The following is a 19,883-nucleotide window of genomic DNA, read 5'->3' as shown; positions in this document are numbered from 1 at the left end:
CCAGACCAGGCAGTCCTCTGCTGTATATGTACTGGGGCCTCATATCAGCTGGTGTATGCTGTATGATTGGTTGCTCAGTATCTGAGAGATCTTGGGGGTCCAGGTTATTTAAGACTGTTGGGCTTCCTATGAGGTCACCCTACCTCTCAGCTTCTCACAGCTTTTCCCTATTGAAACTACAGGGATTCCCTATTTCTGTCCATTGGTTGGGTGTAAGTATCTGCATCTGACTCTTTCAGCTGCTTGTTGGGCCTCTTAGAAAGAAGCCATGCTAGACTCCCCTTGAGCTGGATCCCAATTTGTGCCTGACACTGAACCTCCTTTCCCTCAGCCTCATCTCCATTTTTCTCCCTGCAGTTCTATTAGGCAGGAACAATTCTGGATTAGAGATTTTTGACTGTGGGATGGCAACCACATACTTGATGCTCTGTCGTTCTATTGGAGATGGACACTACAAGTTCCCTCTCCCCACTGTAAAGCATTACAACTAATATCCTGCCCTTTGGAACCTAAGTGTCTCTCACCTCCCAGGTCTCTGGAACTTTCTATAGGGTCTCCCCAACTCCTACCTCCTAAGGATGCCTATTTCCATTCTTTCTGCTGGCCCACAGTGATTCAGTCCTGCGTCTCCCTGTCCCCCAATACCTGATTATGTTCACCTTTTCCCGTCTCCCACCCAGGTACCTCCCCCCCCCCGACCACCATGATTGCCTTCTTCTCCCTTGCAAATGGGATTGAGGCATTCTCACTTAGGCCCTTCGGCTTGTTAGCCTCCTTGAGGTCTGATGATTTTATCCTAGGTGTTCTGTATTTTTTTGTCTAATACCCACTCATTAGTGAGTACATACCATGCATGGCCTTTTGGGTCTGAGTTACTTCATGCAGGATGATATTTTCTAGTTCTATCCATTTGCCTGTAAAACTCAGGATGTCCTTGTTCTTAATAGCTGAGTAGTATTCCATTGTGTAAATGAACCACATTTTTTTCTGTCCATTACTCTGTTGTGGGACATCTGGGTTGTTTCCAACTTCTGGCTATCACAAATAAAGCCACTATGAACATAATGGAACATGTGCCCCTGTGGCATGGTGGGGCATCTTTTAGATATATGCCAAGAGTGTTATAGCTGTTTGTGCCCCCTTTCCGAGGAACCTGCAGATTGGTTTCCAAAGTGGTTGTACCATTTTGCAATCTCACAAGCAATGGAGGAGTGTTCCTCTTTCTCCACATCCTCACCAACATGTACTGTCACCTGAGGTTTGATCTTCACCATTCTGTTTAGTGTAAGTTGGAATCTCAGGATTGGTTTGATTTGAATTTCCCTGATGCCTAAGGACTTTGAACATTTCTTTAAGTGCTTCTTGGCCACTCAAGATTTCTCTCTTATGAATATTTTTGTTGAGTTCTATATCTAATTTTTTAATTTGGTTGTTTGGAGTTTTTGGTGGTTAGCTTCTGGAATTCTTTATATATTTTGAATATTAGCCCTTTATTGAATGTGGGGTTAGTGAAGATTTTTTCCCAATCTGTAGGTTGCTGATTTTTCTGTTGACTATATCCTTTGCCATATAGATGCCTTTCAGTTTCATGAGGTTCCATTTATCAATTCTTGATCTTAGGGCCTGAGCCATTTGAGTTCTGTTCAGGAAATTTTTCTTTATGCCAATGAGTACAAGGCTCTTATCCAAATTCCCTTATATTAGATTCAGTGTGTCTGGTTTTATGTTAAGGTTGTTAATACACTTGGACTTGATTGAGCTATGTGCAAGTTAAAATATTTGCAACTATTTCATTTTTCTACATACAGACTGCCAGTTAGACCAACACCCTTTATTGAAGATCTTTTCTTTTTTTTCTCCAATGTATATTTTTGGCTTCTTTGTCAAAGATCAAGTGTCCATAAGTGAGTAGTTTTATTTCTTTGTCTTAAATTCTATTTCACTTATCAACCTTTCTGTCACTGTATCAATAGCAAGCAGTCTTTATCACTATTGCTTTGTAGTGTAGCTTGAGGTCAAGGATGGTGATTCCCCCAGAAGTTCTTTTGTTGTTAAGAATTGTTTTCACTAGTCTGGATTTTTTGTTTATCTAGACACATCTGAAAATTGCTGTCTCCATGTCTTTGAAGAATTGTGTTAGAATATTGATGGGGATTGCATTAAATCTATGGATTACTTTTGGTAGGACTGCCATTTTTACTAAGTTAATCTTGACAATCAATGAGCATGGGAGATCTCACCTTTTTCCGAGGTCTTCTTCAATTCCTTTTTTGGGAGATTTGAAGTTCTTGTCATACAGATCTTTAACTTGTTTGGCTAGAGTTAACCAAGATATTTTATATTATCTGTCACTATTGTGAATGGTGTTGTTTCCCTAATTTCTTTCTCAGACTATTTACCATTTGTATAGAGAACTGCTACTGAATAATTTGAGTTAATTTTTTTATCTGGGCAATTTGCTAAAGTGATTTGTAAATGTTCTCTGGCAAAAATTTTTGGGTTGTTTATGTATACTGTTATATCATCTGCAAATAGTGATACCTTTATTTCTTCCTTGCCAATTTGTATCCTCTTTATCTCCTTTTGTTTTCTTATTATTCTAGCTAGATCTTGGGGTACTATATTGAATAGACATAGGAAGAGTGGCCATCCTTATCCTGTCCCTGATTTTAGTGGGATTACTTCAAGTATCTCTCCATTTAATTTGATATTGCCTGTGGGTTTGCTGTATATTGTTTTTATTATGTTTAGGTATGGGCCTTGAATTTCTGATCTCTCCAATACTTTTAATATGAAGGAATGTTTTATTTTGTCAAATGCTTTATCAGCATCTGATAAGATGACCATGTGATTTTTCTCATTGAGTTTGTTTATATAGTGGATTATGTTAATAGATTTTTGGATATTGATCCAACTTGCATCCCTGGGATGAAGTCTACTTGATCATGGTGAATGATGCTTTTGATGTGTTCTTGTAATAGTTTGCTAGAATTTTATTGAGTATTTTTGCATTCATATTGATTAGCAAATTTGGTCTGAAGTTCTTTCTTTTTTAAGTCATAGAATGAATTAGGTGGTGTTCCTTTTCATTCTATTTTATGGAATAGTTTGAAGAGTGTGAACATTACCTCTTCTTTGAATGTCTGGTAGAATTCTGCACTAAAGCCATCTAGCCCTGGACTTTTTTGGTTGGGAAATTTTGATGAATATTTTTCTACTTTCTTATGGGATATTGACCTGTTGGGATAGTTTACCAGATCTTGATTTAACTTTGGTACATGGTTTCTGTCTAGAAAATCCCCTTTTCATCTAGATTTTCCAATTTTGTTGAGTATAGGCTTTTGTAGTGGGATCTGATGATATTTTGTATTTTCTTAGTTTCTGTTGTTCTGTTTTCCTTTTCCTGTCTGATTTTGTTAATTTGCATATTGTCTCTATGCCCTCTAGTTAGTTTGGGTGAGGGTTTATCTATATTGTTGGTTTTCTCAAAGAACCAGCTTTTCATTTTGTTTTGTTCTTTGTATTGTTCTCCTTGTTTCTATTTGGTTGATTTCAGTTTGGAGTTTGACTATTACCTGCCCTCTACACTCTTGGGTGTGTTGGCTTCTTCTTTATTTATTTATTTTTTATTTGATTTTTTAATTTACATTTCAAATGTTATCTCCTTTCATGGTTTCGCCCAGAAACCCCCTATATCATCTCCACTCCCCTGTTTCTCTGATGGTGTTCCACCATCCACCCACCCATTCCTACCTCCCCACCCTCGCCATCTAATTTCCTTACACTGGAACATAATTTTTGTTCTGGAGCTCTTAGGTGTGCTGTTAATTTGCTAGTATAAAATCTCTACATTTTTTTTTTAACCAGGACACTTAGTGCCATGAATTTTCCCTTTAGCATTGCTTTCACTGCATCCCATAATTTTGGTTATGCTGTATCATTTTTTCATTGAATTCCATGAAGTTGTAAATTTCTTTATTTATTTATTCCTTGACCAAGGTATCACTGAATAAAGAGTTGTTCAGTTTCCATGGGTATGTGGATTTTCTGTTGTTTTTGGTCTTATTGAAGACCAGTCTTATGCTGTGGTGATCTGACAGAATGCATGGGATTACTTCAGTCTTCTTGTATTGGTTGAGGCTTGTTTTGAGATCCATTATATGGTCAGTTTTGGAGAAGGTACCATGCGGTGCTGAGAGAAGGGTATATTCTTTGGTTTTAGGGTGAAATGTTCTGTAGATATCTTTTAAATCTGTTAGGTTTCTAACCTCTATTAGTTTCACTGTATCTCTATTTAGTTTCTGTTTAAATGACCTGTTCATTAATAAGAGTGGGGTGTAGAAGTTTCCCACTATTATTGTGAGGTTCAATGTGTTTATTGAGCTTTAGTAAAGTTTCTTTTATGAATGTGGGTGCCCTTGCATTTGGGGTATAGATGTTCACAATTAACACTTCCTCTTGGCGGATTGTTTCTTTCATGAATATGAAGTATCCTTTACCAGTTTGCTTGATAACTTTTAGACTCAAAGTCTATTTTATTAGATAGTTGATAGCAATTCCTGCTTGTTTCTTGGGACCATTGATTGGAAAACTTTTTTTCAGTCTTTTACTCTGCTGTAGTGTCTGTCTTTGTTGTTATTGAGGTGTATTTCTTGCATACACCCAAATGCTGGATCATGTTTCTGTATCCAATCTGTTAGCTTATATCTTTTTCTTGGGGAATTGAGTCCATTAATATTGAGAGATATTAAATCAGATGATTGTTAGTTCCTGTGATGTTTGTTGTAGTAGGTGGCATTATGTGCATGTGATTCTCTCCTTTTTGCATTGTTGTGAGATGATTAATATCTCGCTTTTTCTTTGGTGTAGATATGCTCCTTGTGTTGGAGTTTTTCTTGTAGAACTCTACATAGTGCTAGATTGGTAGATAGATATTGTTTGAATTTTGTTTTGTCCTAAAATATTTTGGTTTTTTTTCATCTATGTTGATTGGAAATTTTGCTGACTATAGTAGCCTGGACTGGTATTTTTTCCTCTTAGGATCTGTGTGACCTCTGTCCATGCTCTTCTGGCTTTTGGTGTCCTTTTTGAGAAGTCAGGAGTAATTCTGATCGGTCTGCCTTTGTACGTTACTTGGGTTTTGTCCCTTACAGCTTTTAATATTCTTTCTTAGTTCTGTACATTTTGATCATCCTGATTAGCCCTTAGAAACAGTGATCACAGGAGTATTCACAGAACTTTGTTTATTGCTTTGCTTGTTGTTTGACTATTTATGTTTATTGCCTTGCTGATCCCTTGACTATTTACATCTATTATATTGTAAATTCCTCAACCTAGAATTGACCTTAATACTTGCATGTAATTAAAAGCAAAAAGAAAGAGGGAAGATGGGATAGGTGTTTTCTAGGGAGGAGAAATGGGGAAAGGGAATGGCATCTGAAATATAAATAAATAAAATATCCAATTTAAAAAAGTGAAAAAAGTTTGGATTATTATGTGATGAAAGTATTTTCTTTCTGGTCCAATCTACTTGGTGTTCTACAGGTTCTTGTACATTTATGGTCATCTTTCTTTAGGTTGGGGAAATTTTTTTCTATGGTTTTGCTGAAAATGTTTTTGGGTCCTTTGAGCTGGGAATCTTTTCTCATCCTTATTTTTATTATTGTTAGATTTGGTCTTTTCAGTGTGTCCTGGATATCCTGGATGTTTTGGGTTAGGAGTTTTCTATGTTTTGAATTTTCTTTGACAGTTGTGTCAATATATTCTAAGATATCTTCTTCACCTGAGATTCTCTCTTCTGTCTCTTATATTCTGTCGGGGATGCTTTTATCTGTAATTTCTGACCTCTTTCCTAGGTTTTCTAATTCAAGGGTTACCTTTATTTGTGTTTTCTTTATTGTTTCAATTTCCACTTTTACATCTTGAACCACTTTGTTCAATTCCTTTACCAGTTTGATTGTTTTCTCCTGTGTTTCTTTAAGGGATTTAAGTGTTTCCTTTTCAAAGGCCTCTACCTGTTTACCTGTGTTTTCCTGTACTTATTTCTATAACTTATTTATGAGCTCCTTAAAATAATCTATCTGTCATGAAGGAATTATCTTCATGAGATAGGATTTTAGGGCAGCTTTCTGATTTTTAGGTGTGATGGTGCACCCAGGGCTTACTGTGGTGGAAGAAATGGTTCTGATTGTTCCAAAGTATATTGGCGTCTCTTTGTTGCTTATGGTCTTATGCTTGCCTCTAACAATCTGATTATCTCTGGTATTAGTTTTACTAGGTGTCTTTGTCTTGATCCTGCCTCTTGTGTCCACGGGTTGCTGCAGGCATCTTGGTAGGTCATGGCTTTATCAGACCTCTTGTGAAGCCTTCTCAATAGGTCTTCATAGGGGTATGTATGCTGATGACCTGTTGCCCTGGCTGCAGAGGCTTTCCTGGGAAACCTTCAGACTGTGGAGTCTTCAGAGGGGCAAACAAGCTGCTGATCCTGTTGCAGTAGGATGCCATCAGACTGTGGGTTCTGTTGCCCATTGTGCAACAGAACTCCTGGGAGGCCTTCAGACTATTTCGTCAGTTATCCTGCATGCAGCAAAACTTCTGGGAGGTCTTCAGACTGTGGTGTCTTCAGAGGAGTAGACAAGATGGTCATCTGCCCTGGCAGAAGGTGCAGGCTGGAAGGAATGTGAAATTAGGTGGCCTGAGGGCTTGGAGGTGATGGGCCCTGAGTCTACTGGAATATTTCGGGTCACCAGCTGCTGCAGTTGTTTGGGAGGGTCTCTTACCTGTTGCCCTTCATGCAGCAGAACTCCTAGGAGGCCTACAGTCTATAATGTCTTCAGAATAGTGGCCAAGCTGGTCAGACCTTATTTCTCTCTCTCTTTTTTTTTTACCTTGTTTTGGAGGAGTGGTCCTCAAGAATTTAATGGTGTCATGCATTTTATTATTACTTTTGAATATACAATCTGAGTATGATATCTCTAATAGTTTTCTAATCATCGGTTACTGAAGTCACCCTAGGTGTTTGTATATTTATCATTATTGATTAATGCTGACATTTTATATTCTGATGAGTAAGTAGAATCTGAACTTACCCCAAAATCCTATTATGCTTCCTATTTCCTATATTGTTCTTAAAGATTTCTTCATAGATTTCTGTTACATATATTAAATACCATTCTTTTTTTATTGGATATTTTATTTACATTTCAGATGCCATCCCCTTTCCCCATTTCCCCTCCCTAGAAAACCCCAATCCCATACTACCTTCTCCTTTTTGCTTTTATACAATATTTTTAATGTCAACCAAAGGCTTTATAAGTTTGGTAATGCTCAATATCAATCAGAAGTGTAACCTAATACCCAATCTAGATATATCAACTATCTTTGACTGGCAGAGACATGTGAATATACGACTCTATGTCTGGCCCCCTCTTTCTTTCTCTCTCATCACTAGCTCCTCCTCTCCTTCTCCTCCTCCTCTCCTTACTACTCATCTCTGTACTACTCCCACCTTAGCTCCCCCTACATATCACTCTTCCTGTTTAAATAAAACTTTTCTCTCAAAATACAGTTAGAGCATAACTATACTAATTTATGTCAGTAAGGTGCAAGATAGACCTAATACCCAGTCCATCATTTTGTTGACTAACCAGAAATTCTGTCATCTCGCCTAAATAAAAGACCTAGTTCTGAACCTGGCTTTTTTTTTCTTGGCTTTAGAATGAATGTCAGCTGAAAACCATCCTCTCAAATCTTTTCTCTCAAAGTAAATAGCTAGGATTGGCTATGAGACTATAAGTTTTCAACACCATCAGAAATCCAGAATGACTGAGTTAACTGAGGTTATGGGAAGCACAAAGCATAGCTTCTAAAACATAGCCAATTTGTAGAGACCACAGGACACCTGGACAGTCCCTATACTACAGAATGTTGGAGCATCTGATCTTCAGCATCTGTCCCAGGATCATCTGACAGACCTAGTGATGCAGAATTATTAAGGGCGGATTACTCTGTATTGGCAGATATAATCATTCGACTATTCTTCAAGTGTGTCCTTTTCTGGACAGTATTTTGTCTGTAGATGGAAAGAGGCAATTCTTGTCTAGTGGCTGTCTCACCACAATTGGAATAACTCCAAAGATGCTCAATTTCTTCTTGGAATCCAAGACAGGAAGCTGTCAGGAGCAGACAGGTCTCTAATCAAAATGAACCTTAATACAGAAATGATTATAATGTCAATTCTGTGGATTTTTGATGTTTTGAAAACCAACTATCCATGTAAGGCTATCTGGGCTGTTGTCTGTTAACTCCCCTCAGCTATTTCTAAAGAAAATATAGAAAACTCCCTAACAATAAACTCAAAGCTATGAATTTGCTATAGGCCCTTAACTCACAGTCCAACCATCTCAAATAAGTTAAAAATGTTAAAGAAGGACTGGGTCTAAGCCTTGTATTCCTAAATGTGTTGTACAGGCGCAATGCTTATGATAGTAATAATATTCATCTCACTTTTATATTTATAAGAAGCTCATACCAATGAAATCAAAGTAAATTTTGTACCATTTAAGCAATTATAACTTCATCTTAATAACAATTATACATATTTCTACCAGTAAGTTATGGCTATGCAATAAATTCTAGCTAATCCTCCCTGTTCCACCAAAACCACTACTTTTCCCTAGAAAGACAACCCAATATTAACCACCTCAGTCCCCAAGCCCAGGGAATAGGGGCACCAACTCTTCATTAACTTCTTCAAGCTGATTATGGGTGTTGAGATATTAGAAGAGGGGTTGTGGGAAGAATAAATTGATAAGCCTCTGACACTGTGTCTTCACTGCATCTGGCTGAAATTCCAGGACATCAGACGTTCGAGCAGGTCTGCTCAGCTTGCCTGATGAGTAGATACACCAAGGCTATGTATTCTGCAATATACAATTCTCAAAACAAATTTTAGTATCAAGGTAATTGTTTGTTTGAATTCTGGAATCTAGTCTTCTGGCTGCCTGCCTCTATCATGTCTAATCCATATAATTCTGGGCATTTCTATGAAGGTGTGCTCCCACCATCCTCCCATTTTCACCTCCCTGTTCTCAAATTCCTCAACAATAGGGAATCCAATCTTTCAGGCACCAAGGCCCTTCACTTACACTGATGCCTGGCAAGGCTACCCTCAACTACCTATACAGGTGGAGCCATGAGTCCCTTCTTTTGTGTTCTCGGGCTGGAGATTTTAGAATGGCTACTCCTGCTTGTTTCTTAGAACCATTTGCTTGAAAATTTCTTTTCCAGCCTTTTACTCTAAGGTAGAGTCTGTCTTTGCACTGAGGTGGGTTTCCTGTATGCAGCAAAATGCTGGGTCCTGTTTATGTATCCAGTCCATTAGCCTATGTCTTTTAATTTGGAAATTGAGTCCATTGATGTTAAGAGATATCAAGGAACAGTGATTGTTGTCTCCTGTTATTTTTGTTATTAGAGGTGAAGTTATCTTTGTTTGGCTATCTTCTTTTGGATTTGTTGGAAGAGGATTACTTTCTTGCTCTTTCTAGGGTATTTCCCTCCTTGTACTGGAGCTTTCCTGCTATTATCCTTTGTAATGCTGGGTTTGTGGAAAGATATTGGGTAAATTTGGTTTTGTTGTGGGATATCTTGGTTTCTCCATCTATGGTAATTGAGAGTTTTGCTGGGTATAGTAGCCTGGGCTGGCATTTCTGTTCTCTTAGGGTCTGTATGACATCTGTCCAGCATATTCTAGCTTTTATAGTATCTGGTGGGAAGTCTGGTGTAATTCTGATAGGTCTGCCTTTATATGTTACGTGGCCTTTCTCCCTTACTGCATTTAATATTCTTTCTTTGTTTTGTGCACTTGGTGTTTTGATTATTATGTGACCAGAGGTATTTCTTTTCTGGTCTAATCTATTTGGCATTCTATAGGCTTCTTGTATGTTTATGGGCATCTGGTTCTTTAGATTAGGAAAGTTTTCTTCTATAAATTTGTTGAAGATATTTATTGGCCCTTTAAGTTGGGAATCTTCACTCTCATCTATACCTATTATCCTTAGGTTTGGTCTTCTCATTGTGTCCTGAATTTCCTGGATGTTTTGTGTTAAGAACTTTTTGCATTTTGCATTTTCTTTGACAGTTGTGTCAATATTTTCTATGATATCTTCTGCACCTGAGATTCTCTCTTCTATCTCTTGTATTCTGTTGGTGATGCTTGTGTCAATGACACCTGATTTCTTTCTTAGGTTTTCTATCTCCAGGGTAGTCTCCCTTTGTGATTTCTTGATTGTTTCTACTTCCATTTTTTTTTTAAACATGAATCTGTTTAATTAGGTTGTAAGCAATTTAGAACACCAGTTTGTGAGGATACATCCCGTTTGTCAGGGAGAACTGAGATCGCAGGTAGCCCTGGAGCTGAGGAACAGCTTTAATCTTTGGCAAAATCTGCAAGTCCACAGCTTTCTGATCAGCCTTTCGCTGATCTGTGATCTCATATTTCTCCTTCTCTGTGTCGAAGATCTCGCCCTCCTGATGCCTGGGCTTGCGCAGCTGCTTCTTCTTGAAGTAAGTGTCAGTCAGGTGTTTGGGGATTTTAACCTCGCTGACATCAACTTTTGTAGAGGTGGCAATGACAAACTTCTGGTGCGTTCTGCACAGAGGAACTCTGTTGATAGCCAGAGGTCCAGTCACAAGAAGCAAGCCACTGCCCAGCTGCTTCAGGAAAACCACTCTCTTGCCTCTGTGGCGCCCGGTGAGGATGATCAGGACAGTCCTGGGAGTGATGCTGGAACGCAGCCTCCTCACGTGCTGGCTGAAGGGCTTTTTGCCGAGGGACGTCTTCCTTAAGATAATACCTAGGCATTTTCCAAAGCTTCACCACCCGGGTACCACCATTCATGTCCCCACCAACTGTTTTTGTGACAGTAGCAAGGACCTTCTCCTTTTTCTTCTTATTCTCAACCTTGGTCTTGGCAGCTGAATATTTCCTTTTGTACAAGGCCTTTCTGGAATACATAGCTGATCGGGGAGTACCTGCCAATTCCTCTAACCAGGACAGGGTTCCGGCTGCAATGGGGCTTCGCCTTCTTGAGTTTTTACCCTTAGGTTTACCCTTTTTAGCTGCACCAGCGGCACGAGGACCAGAGGCAGCAGCCTTCTTGGCCACAGGTTTCTTCTCCTTTTTATCGGGCTTCTCCGCTTTTTCACCCGCCATCTTGCAAGACGGGAAAGAGGACTAAGGCTCTACTTCCATTTTTATGTCCTGGATGGTTTTGTTCAATTCCTTCACATGTTTGGTTGTGTTCTCTTGTAATTCTTTAAGGGATTTTTGTGTTTCCACTTTAAGGGTTTCTACCTGTTTACCTGTGTTCTCCTCAAATTCTTTGAGAGTGTTATTTATGTCCTTCTTGAAGTCCTCTATCATCATCATTAGAAGTGATTTTAAATCTGAATCTTTCCTAGTGATACGGGAAATTCAGGACTTCCTTGTGTGGGAGAACTAGGTTCTAATGATGCCAAGTACCCTGGGTTACTGATGCTTATGTTCTTGCACTTGCCTTTTGCCATCTGTATCTCCTTAGTGCTACCTGCCCTGTCCCTGACTGGAGCCTGTCTTTCCTATTTTCTTGGTTGTATCAGAATTTGTGGGGTAGGTGTAACTACTGGGGTAAGCGCTGGGGCCCAAAATCTGCTCAGTGCTCAAGCTCAGACAAGATATTGCCCGAATTAGAGCACCTGGGATCCCCACTTCTTCTGGGTTCTTAGGGATTGGGGGCAGAGCTACCACCCAAGATCTGCTCAGTGCTCTGGACTAGACCGGAAGGAACCAGTGTTCTGGGCCGGGAATGACTTCCTGGGTCCTTGTGGGTCCCAGTTACACCCTGTTTGGGGTGGCCTTGCTGTCTGCTTACCTAAGATACTACCTGAGTTAGAGTGCTTGGGATCCCCACTTCCTCTGGGTTCTTGGAGATTGGGGGCAGAGCTGCCACCCAAGATCTGCTCAGTGCTCTGGCCCAGACTGGAAGGAACCAGTGTTCTGGGCCAGGAGTGACTTCCTGGGTCCTTGTGGGTCCCAGTTACTCCCTAATACAATTCTTTTTTATTTTTTTCTGAGTCCTTGATTCATTATTTACTTTCTATCCCAGTATTACCCTTTGAATAAGTCTCCTTTTCTTGCTTTTCAGCATTATTCATCATATTTTTCTTTCTGTTTATTATTTTAATTATTTGCATTTCAAATGTTGGCCCTCTCCCCAGGCACCATCCCCAAGTTCTTCACTCCATCACCCCTCCTCCCCTTTGCTTCTGAGAGGGTGCTCCCGCCCCCCACCCACCTACCCATGCTTCACCACTACCAGCATCCCTCTTCCTTTGTACATCAAATTTCTACAGAGTTTGGCCGATCCTCTCCTATTGAGGTCAGACAAGGCAGTCCTCTGAAACATATGTACCAGGGGCCATGGACCAGTCCATGTATGCTCTTTCTTTGGTGACTTAGTCTCAGGGAGCCCTGAGGTGTGTTGGTTAGTTTATATTGTTGTTCTTCCTGTGGGGGTCACAATCCCCTTCAGCTCCTTCAGTCTTTCCCTTAACTATTCCATGGAGAGCCCAGACCTCATTCCAGTGGTTGGCCATAAGTATCTTCATCTGTTTCAGTCAGCTGCTGGTGGAGCCTCTCAGGGGACATCCATGCTAGGCTCCTGTCTGCAAGCACAACCTGGCACCAGTAATAGTGTCAAAGTTTGGTGACTGTACATGGAATGGATTCCAAGTTGGGAGGGTCACTGGATGGGCTTCCCTTCAAGCTGTGATCCATTTTTATGTCTGCATTTCTTTTAGACAGGAACAATTCTTAATCAAACATTTTTAAGAAATGCAGACATAAAAATGGATCACAGCTTGAAGGGAAGCCCATCCAGTGACCCCATCCCTCAACTGGGGCCATGTCTACCTACTGGTGATCTCTTTAGGTTTTATCTCTTTACTGTTGGACATTTTAGCTAAGCTTATCCCCATTGGATCCTGAGAGCCTGTCATATCTGTACTGTCTGGGACTTTCTAGAGATTCCCAATTCCCCCAACCAACATTTTTATACATTCTCCTAGCCTTCTAGGATTCTGTCATGTCTTCCCCTATATCTGATCCTACCCTTCTTCTTTTCACTCCTCCTCCCCTCTCCCATTCATGTCACTTCCTCCCTCTGCCTCCTATGATTATTTTTGACACTATTCTTAAATGCTAGGTTTCACTTGAAACACAAACATAATTTTGTGAGTACAAAGATCATCTACTATATACCACTAATTTTACAGTTAAATCTCTCCTACTCTTAATTTCTATTTTTATTTATGTAATGAATTCTGGTAGTTACTTTTTAGGAAGATATCTCTGCTGGATATAAATCCCCTTTATCTTCCTTTACCTGATAATGTCTACATTAATGTCTTTATTCAAAAGGCTACTACCACAGCATATAGAACTTAAAGCTCACATTCATTTTCTTTTACTTCCTATGGTCTTCATGGTGGTAGATAGGAGTCACTTTCTTTGGGAACTTGGTCCAGTGTGGTTGCTGATGACTTCCTACTGATTTTTCCAAGATATTTTCTTTAAGCAGTTTCAATAGATGGATCTCCAGGAGTTTCATGGGACTTGTTCTATTTGAGTTTACTCAGTTCTTGAATATGCACTTTCATGCATTTTGGCCATTATGTTTTCATTTTTGTTCACACTAAAATATTAATTTTGTTTGAATCTTGAATGTTTTGTTTTTACCTACAAAGCATTTGAGTTTTGTTCAGTTTCATGATACTCCTCTTGAGATCTTACTGAACAGAATCAGTACTTTTGATTTCAGACTTTCCCTGTGTCCTCACAAGGGAAAGCAGTAGTCCAAAAGAAAGACACATAGCACAATATTAGGTAGTTAGATGCGTTCTGAATTTCTTTGCTAGAATTTTCAATGTTCTTCTCTGCATATAATGTTTACTAAAAATACTGTGTCATATGTACATACACACACACACAGACACACACACACGGACACACACACACACACACACACACACACACATATATATATAAAAATATATACCTACCTCCTCATTCCCTATGGCCTACCTGCCCAGAAGCCTCTGCTGCCACCTCTTTCCACCCCACCCTCCTCACTCTCAGAGATCCCAGAGGAGCTTGGAAAGCTGTAGTATCCGCTCATTTTTAAAATGTCATTTTTAAACAAAGGAACTTGCCAGGATCTCTACATCGGGAGTAGTGTAGCCTCCGAACCACCTGAATTGCATGCTCTATAAATAATAGGAATGGCGATATTATAGTAAGGATAGTTTTTACACTGTACTTAATAGGAAGCTTCCAAAAATAAACCCCACAAGTTTTCCATTTTCTTGAAGTAGAAAAATGAACAGTAATTATGAAGATGATTAATAATTGTGCTATGGGATGTGTGGACTGTTTTGTGTGTTTCCCTTTGTGGGTGGGTTCTTACAGCGCTCGTTCTAGAACGCAAGTGGATCCTTTTTAAATATTCATGCAAGGGCCTGGAGTTCTGTACAGCCAGGACACTGCAGCTTTATTAAAGTTAAAACTGTAACATATCTCTTACATATTAAAAAAAAAAAAAACCTTTAAATTTTTTAAAGAGAAATTGCATTAAACAGATTGAAGTATTTTATTCTTTTTTGACTTGGTAAATTATATTTCATATTGCGAAGGTGTTTACAAGTATTTTAATTTAAGTTCAGTGAACTTTTTGTAGCTGGATTAAATCTTTTTATTTTTAGTATGACCTTATGGCAAAGAACACTGTATTATTTTAATAATCACACAATTGTGATGGATTACAAAAACATAAAACGTGTAACGTTTTGAGCAGTATTCTGTTGGGATGGAGATTTTATAGGTTCCGACAAATCTTCTAGATCTGCTTCACCCAGCATATTTTTTATTTAGTGATATAAAGCATATTTTATTCTATATTATTATAAAATGGAAATGTATAAACATATCAAAAGGAACAGTTGATTCTTTCTAACATTTTTATAAATAGAAATCAGTGCAAATTACAGAAATTCTGTTGCACCACTATAGTTTTAGTGTTTCTATTTTAATACATTTGTTTACCACTCATTTATGTATATGTAGGTGATGTTACTTGAGCTTAAATGTACTTTACTGAGCAAAGTTTAAAAAAAAAAACCAAAGCATATTTTATTTTATGATGAAGGGTCTTTAACCTCATGGTCAAATACTAATATATTTACTGAGACAAGATTTGAAATTATATCAAAAGTTTTATTTTTCTGACATTTAAAGTTCTACATAATAAAGGTAAACTTAAGTTAAAAAAAACATTACAAGCTTTAAAGTCTTACTTACAAGTATATTGTTTAAAGGGTGGGAAAACAGAGGGCCATATACTATTGAATTTTTTTTTTTAATTGCCTATCTACATTGGCATCTGTGTGTTCAGAAGCTGTTAAGATATTTACTAATAACTGAAGGATTCAGAACAGACATGTTTGCTGTAGTGAAGTAAGTGCTTTAGTTGAGAAGGCAGGAAGAATTGTAACTCTCATTTTATATGATTAATCTTTCTTAAAGTAATCATTTATTTAGCCAGAAATCACATGTTTAGTACTGTATTCTTTTTGGTTCTGCTTGAGCCAATAATTTGACTTGATGCTCAAACATTCAAATATTGTCTCCTTAGACTCAACAGGGAAATGTGGGCCCCCTCCACCTATTGACAATGGAGACATCACCTCCTTGGCATTACCAGTATATGCACCATTATCATCAGTTGAATATCGATGCCAGAACTATTATCGACTTAAAGGAAAGAAGACAATAACATGTAGAAATGGAAAGTGGTCTGAGCCACCGACCTGTTTACGTAAGTACCTTATTTTCATAGATTATAGGAGATTCTGTTATATCATGGATATTATCCTGTTAATACAAGGACACTCACTAAATACAAGTACTGTTTTGTTTGTGCTTCAGTGCCAAACATCAGCATGTGATAAAAACACGATTATTAGATACTTTTTATAAAAACCATCTGTCAAATAAAATTGTGAATGCTGTTCTTTATAATTAAGTTTTTACTACCATGTATTAATGTCCACCAAACTAGGAGTCATCATATTTTATACCTGTTTTCTCAGTCAGTGTTCTATTGCTTAAAGAGGCACTATGACCATGTCAAATCTTTTAAAAAACAAACAACAACAACAACAAAAACAAAACAAACACTTATCACTTCTGTTAATAAATTAATAGCTGAATTAATTTTGAAGTTACTGATAATGACATTGCATTTATAGTTAATTCTCAGAAAAATGGTATTTGTTTATAAAAAGGGGTGATTTTTGTAGGTTTATGTATTACTTAATGAACTTCAGTAATTTTTTTTTCAGTTGCATGTGTAATATCAGAAGATATTATGGAAAGACATAACATAGTTCCAAGATGGATGGAAAATGAAAAGTTATATGTCAAATCAGGGGAGAATATTGAATTTGTGTGTAATCCTGGATACAGGAGAAAAAGAGGATCTGCTCCATTTCGTACAAAGTGCACTGATGGTCAGATTGTTTATCCTACTTGTGAATAAAATCACAGTACAATTATTAGTAAATCTTATGGATGAACCTTTGTTTAAAAAATGCACCTGCATATTACTAATACAGTGTCAATTTTCATTTGAAATATTGTTTAGCTCATTTCTTCTCATAAGTATAAACTTTTTTTGTTATATGGTTTTAATTTGTAACCTTAGAGAATGTTGCCACAATGAAAGAGCAGTGCATTCAAAACTCCTAATCCAAAATATATATTCAAGGAAAAACTATATCAAAGCAGGAGAATAAATGTAAGCTCTTCAATGTCTGTTTCTGTTCAGAACTTTTCAGATTTTTCTGGATATCCTTTGATGTAAACTTCTGACTCACAGTGAGAGAAAGACATATTGACTCAGTCTTCAAATTAGCATTATTTCCCAAACTCATAACAACCAAGCTATCATTTATAATATCACTAATGCATGTAATTAATTACTATATACTACTTTTGTATTAACGAAATCTGAGTAAGTTCTTGCATATGAAGTTCTAATATTTTGTACATTGTAATAATGAAATATTCAAACAATTATACAAAGGGAATAAAATGTTCACTAGGTGCATGATTCATCACAATTAAAATATTGACATTAAAACCTATAAATATTTGGTATCACTTATGAATAGAAAATGAGCATTAACCTAAATTTTTTTCTTGTTGTTTTTTATATGATACCTTGTTTATTTGCATTTCAAATGCCATCCTCCTTCCCAATTCCCCCTACCCATTAATCCACTATCCCTTCCTTTCTCCTCCTTTTTTGCCTTTATACTGTTTAAATTACATGCAAGTATTAAGATCAGTTCTAGGTTAAGGAACTAGCAATACAACAGATGCAAATAGTCAAGGAACAAGTAAGAAAATAAACCCAGATAATCAAAGAACATGCATGACAATAAACAGAGTCCTGTGATCAATATTTCTAAGGGCTTATCAAGATGATCAAAATATTTGAGCATATTTCCCGGCCCTAGTCCAAAGTCTTTTTCGTGCCTAAAGCCTACTTCTTTGTTCTAGCTTAAGATTTAGATTTCTGTCTGAAGTTTCTTCTTTGTTCTAGCCTAGGATTTATTTTTCTGCCTGATATTACTTCTTTGTTCCAGCCCAATGTCAGATTTCTGCCTGCAGTCCATTTCCTTGTCTTTGGCCTATGTCAGATTCCTTCCAAGCAGCCCATTTCCTTGTCCTTGGCCAATGACAGATTCCTGCTAGGCAGCCCCAAAATCTCTCCTCATCTCCCCCCTTTTATTCAATAAACCAGACTAAGCCTGTCTTAGGTCCTTCTAACAAGAAAGCCTTTCTTACCCATCGTGGAATATGCATTATTATAATCAATATACTTCTCTCTTATGTTGGTGAGGTTCTGTTTAAAATCTTACCCATCTTTGGCTTGCCAGCCTGTTATATTAATAACTCTGTCTGTGGGGTCCATTATCAGTTTCAAGTCATGTACTTTGGCTGCCAGCATGTTGATGTAGTTAGAGACAAGCTTTAACATAATGGGCAGGAATAAAAGTATTCTCAGGACAAGAAGGGCTAGCCTGATCAAGCTATATATGCCAGTTTTGTTGTTTTGAAGAGACATGTTAGCCAAGGCAACTCAAATGCATAAGGACATTTAATTGGATTTGGCTTACAAGTTAACATGTTTAGTCAATTATCATCATGGTGGAAAGTATGGCAGTGTTTATGTAGACATGCTGCTGGCAAAGGAGATGAAAATTCTACATTTTGATCCATAAGCAGCAAAAGGCCATGTGCCACACTGAATATCACTTGAGTATTGGTAACCTCAAAACCTGCCCCCACAGTGACAGACTTCATCCAACATGACCCTATCTATATTAACTAAGCTACACTTCCTTATAGTGTCACTTTCTATGAACAAGCATTCAAGCACATGAGTCTATGTGAGCCATAGCTATGGAAACTCCCACATATACATACATAAGCTATACCCCAAAAAACTAAAGAAAAAAACAATAAATATAATCAAATTTGTAAAATCTGTAGTTATCTTTAGAGTTAATAAAGTGTTGCTATTCATTATCTTTAAAGAGTTTCTAACTCACAGTGGATGGGTTTATCATATTAATTTTTTGATAGTGAAAAGGTGATATTTATTCAGCAAATACTAATGAATTTTTAATTTTTCTGTTTTACATAAACTTTGTTCATATACATATATATATTATATATACACACATATATACATATATAGCTATTATATACATGTATACATTATATATATATATATATATATATATGTACTCAAATGTGTGAGTGCATATCAAACAACAGTCTGATTATGAGAAGAAGTGATTCACCATAGTTCCTGTTTAACTAAGGTAACGAGTCAGCATTTAAAAAGCCTCTGTTACTGAATGTGTTTAATAGACCATTAGGTATTTAAAATATATTTAAACCAACACTTGTTACAGCGTGCCTTGGTGATTAATCAGGTTTCTCTAGAGTAACATGTGTAATAGAACATATGGAATAAAATGGATTAAATGTCTGCCTCTCATATGTGTATATATATATAGACAGAGATTTATTAATAAATCATATATATTATGTTATATAATATATATTATATTAATAAATCATATATATTATATAATATATTTATATTAATAAATCATACATATATGATTTATTAGAATGACTTACAGAATGCATGTCTGGTAGTCTAACAATGGCTATAAAGGAGCAGAAAGTCCAAGAATTCAGTAGTTGCTCAGTACTTAATATTTAATGCTTAATACTTAAGTACTTAATACTCAGTACCTAGTACTGCATGTCTCAGTTGGTTTTTAGTGTACTCTGCAATGCCAAATACATAATCTCTCATTCCAGGGAAAGAACTGGATGTACTAGCAAGGTGAGGGCAAGAAGGGAAAGCTCAAAAGAGCAACAGCCCCTCCTCCTACATCCTTATATAGGTTTCCAGAAGAAGTTGTGGCCCAGATTAAATGTGTGTCCTCCATCCGCAAATTCTGGATTAAAGTCATGTGTCTTTTTGCCTCAAGTTCCAGATTGAAGGTGTTTAATTTCCTACCTCAAAGGTCCACACTAGAAAAGTAGATTTGACTACTTCAAACCAAGTAAAAAATATCTCAGAGGTATGCACTCCATCTCTGGATTGTTCTTCATTCCAGTTGTAATCACGTTGACAGTCAAGTTCAGCCATCACAAGTTCAACCATTATTACCTTGACAAACAATCTTATCTCTTCATTTCG

At 37.3% G+C, this 19,883-nt stretch overlaps 1 protein-coding gene and 1 pseudogene across 1 annotated transcript in view; one reads left to right on the top strand and one right to left on the bottom strand.

Annotated features, from left to right (window-relative positions):
* LOC117716465 (complement factor H-like) overlaps nt 1-17,285 on the top strand; it is a 64,974-nt gene extending 47,689 nt beyond the window's left edge. Inside the window, exons 13-14 of the mRNA XM_076941298.1 lie at nt 15,726-15,908; nt 16,435-17,285. Coding sequence (XP_076797413.1) covers nt 15,726-15,908; nt 16,435-16,631 — 380 coding nt within the window. The 3' untranslated portion in view covers nt 16,632-17,285. The remainder of the gene's footprint in view (nt 1-15,725; nt 15,909-16,434) is intronic.
* On the bottom strand, nt 10,307-11,234 carry LOC117716005 (large ribosomal subunit protein eL6 pseudogene; annotated as a pseudogene).
* Nucleotides 17,286-19,883: the final 2,598 nt, after the last annotated feature.

The sequence above is a fragment of the Arvicanthis niloticus genome, chromosome 10, assembly GCF_011762505.2.
Source record: "Arvicanthis niloticus isolate mArvNil1 chromosome 10, mArvNil1.pat.X, whole genome shotgun sequence".
Lineage (NCBI taxonomy): Eukaryota > Metazoa > Chordata > Mammalia > Rodentia > Muridae > Arvicanthis > Arvicanthis niloticus.
Note: the sequence above shows the minus strand (reverse complement) of the source record. Positions and strands in the feature narration are given on the sequence as shown.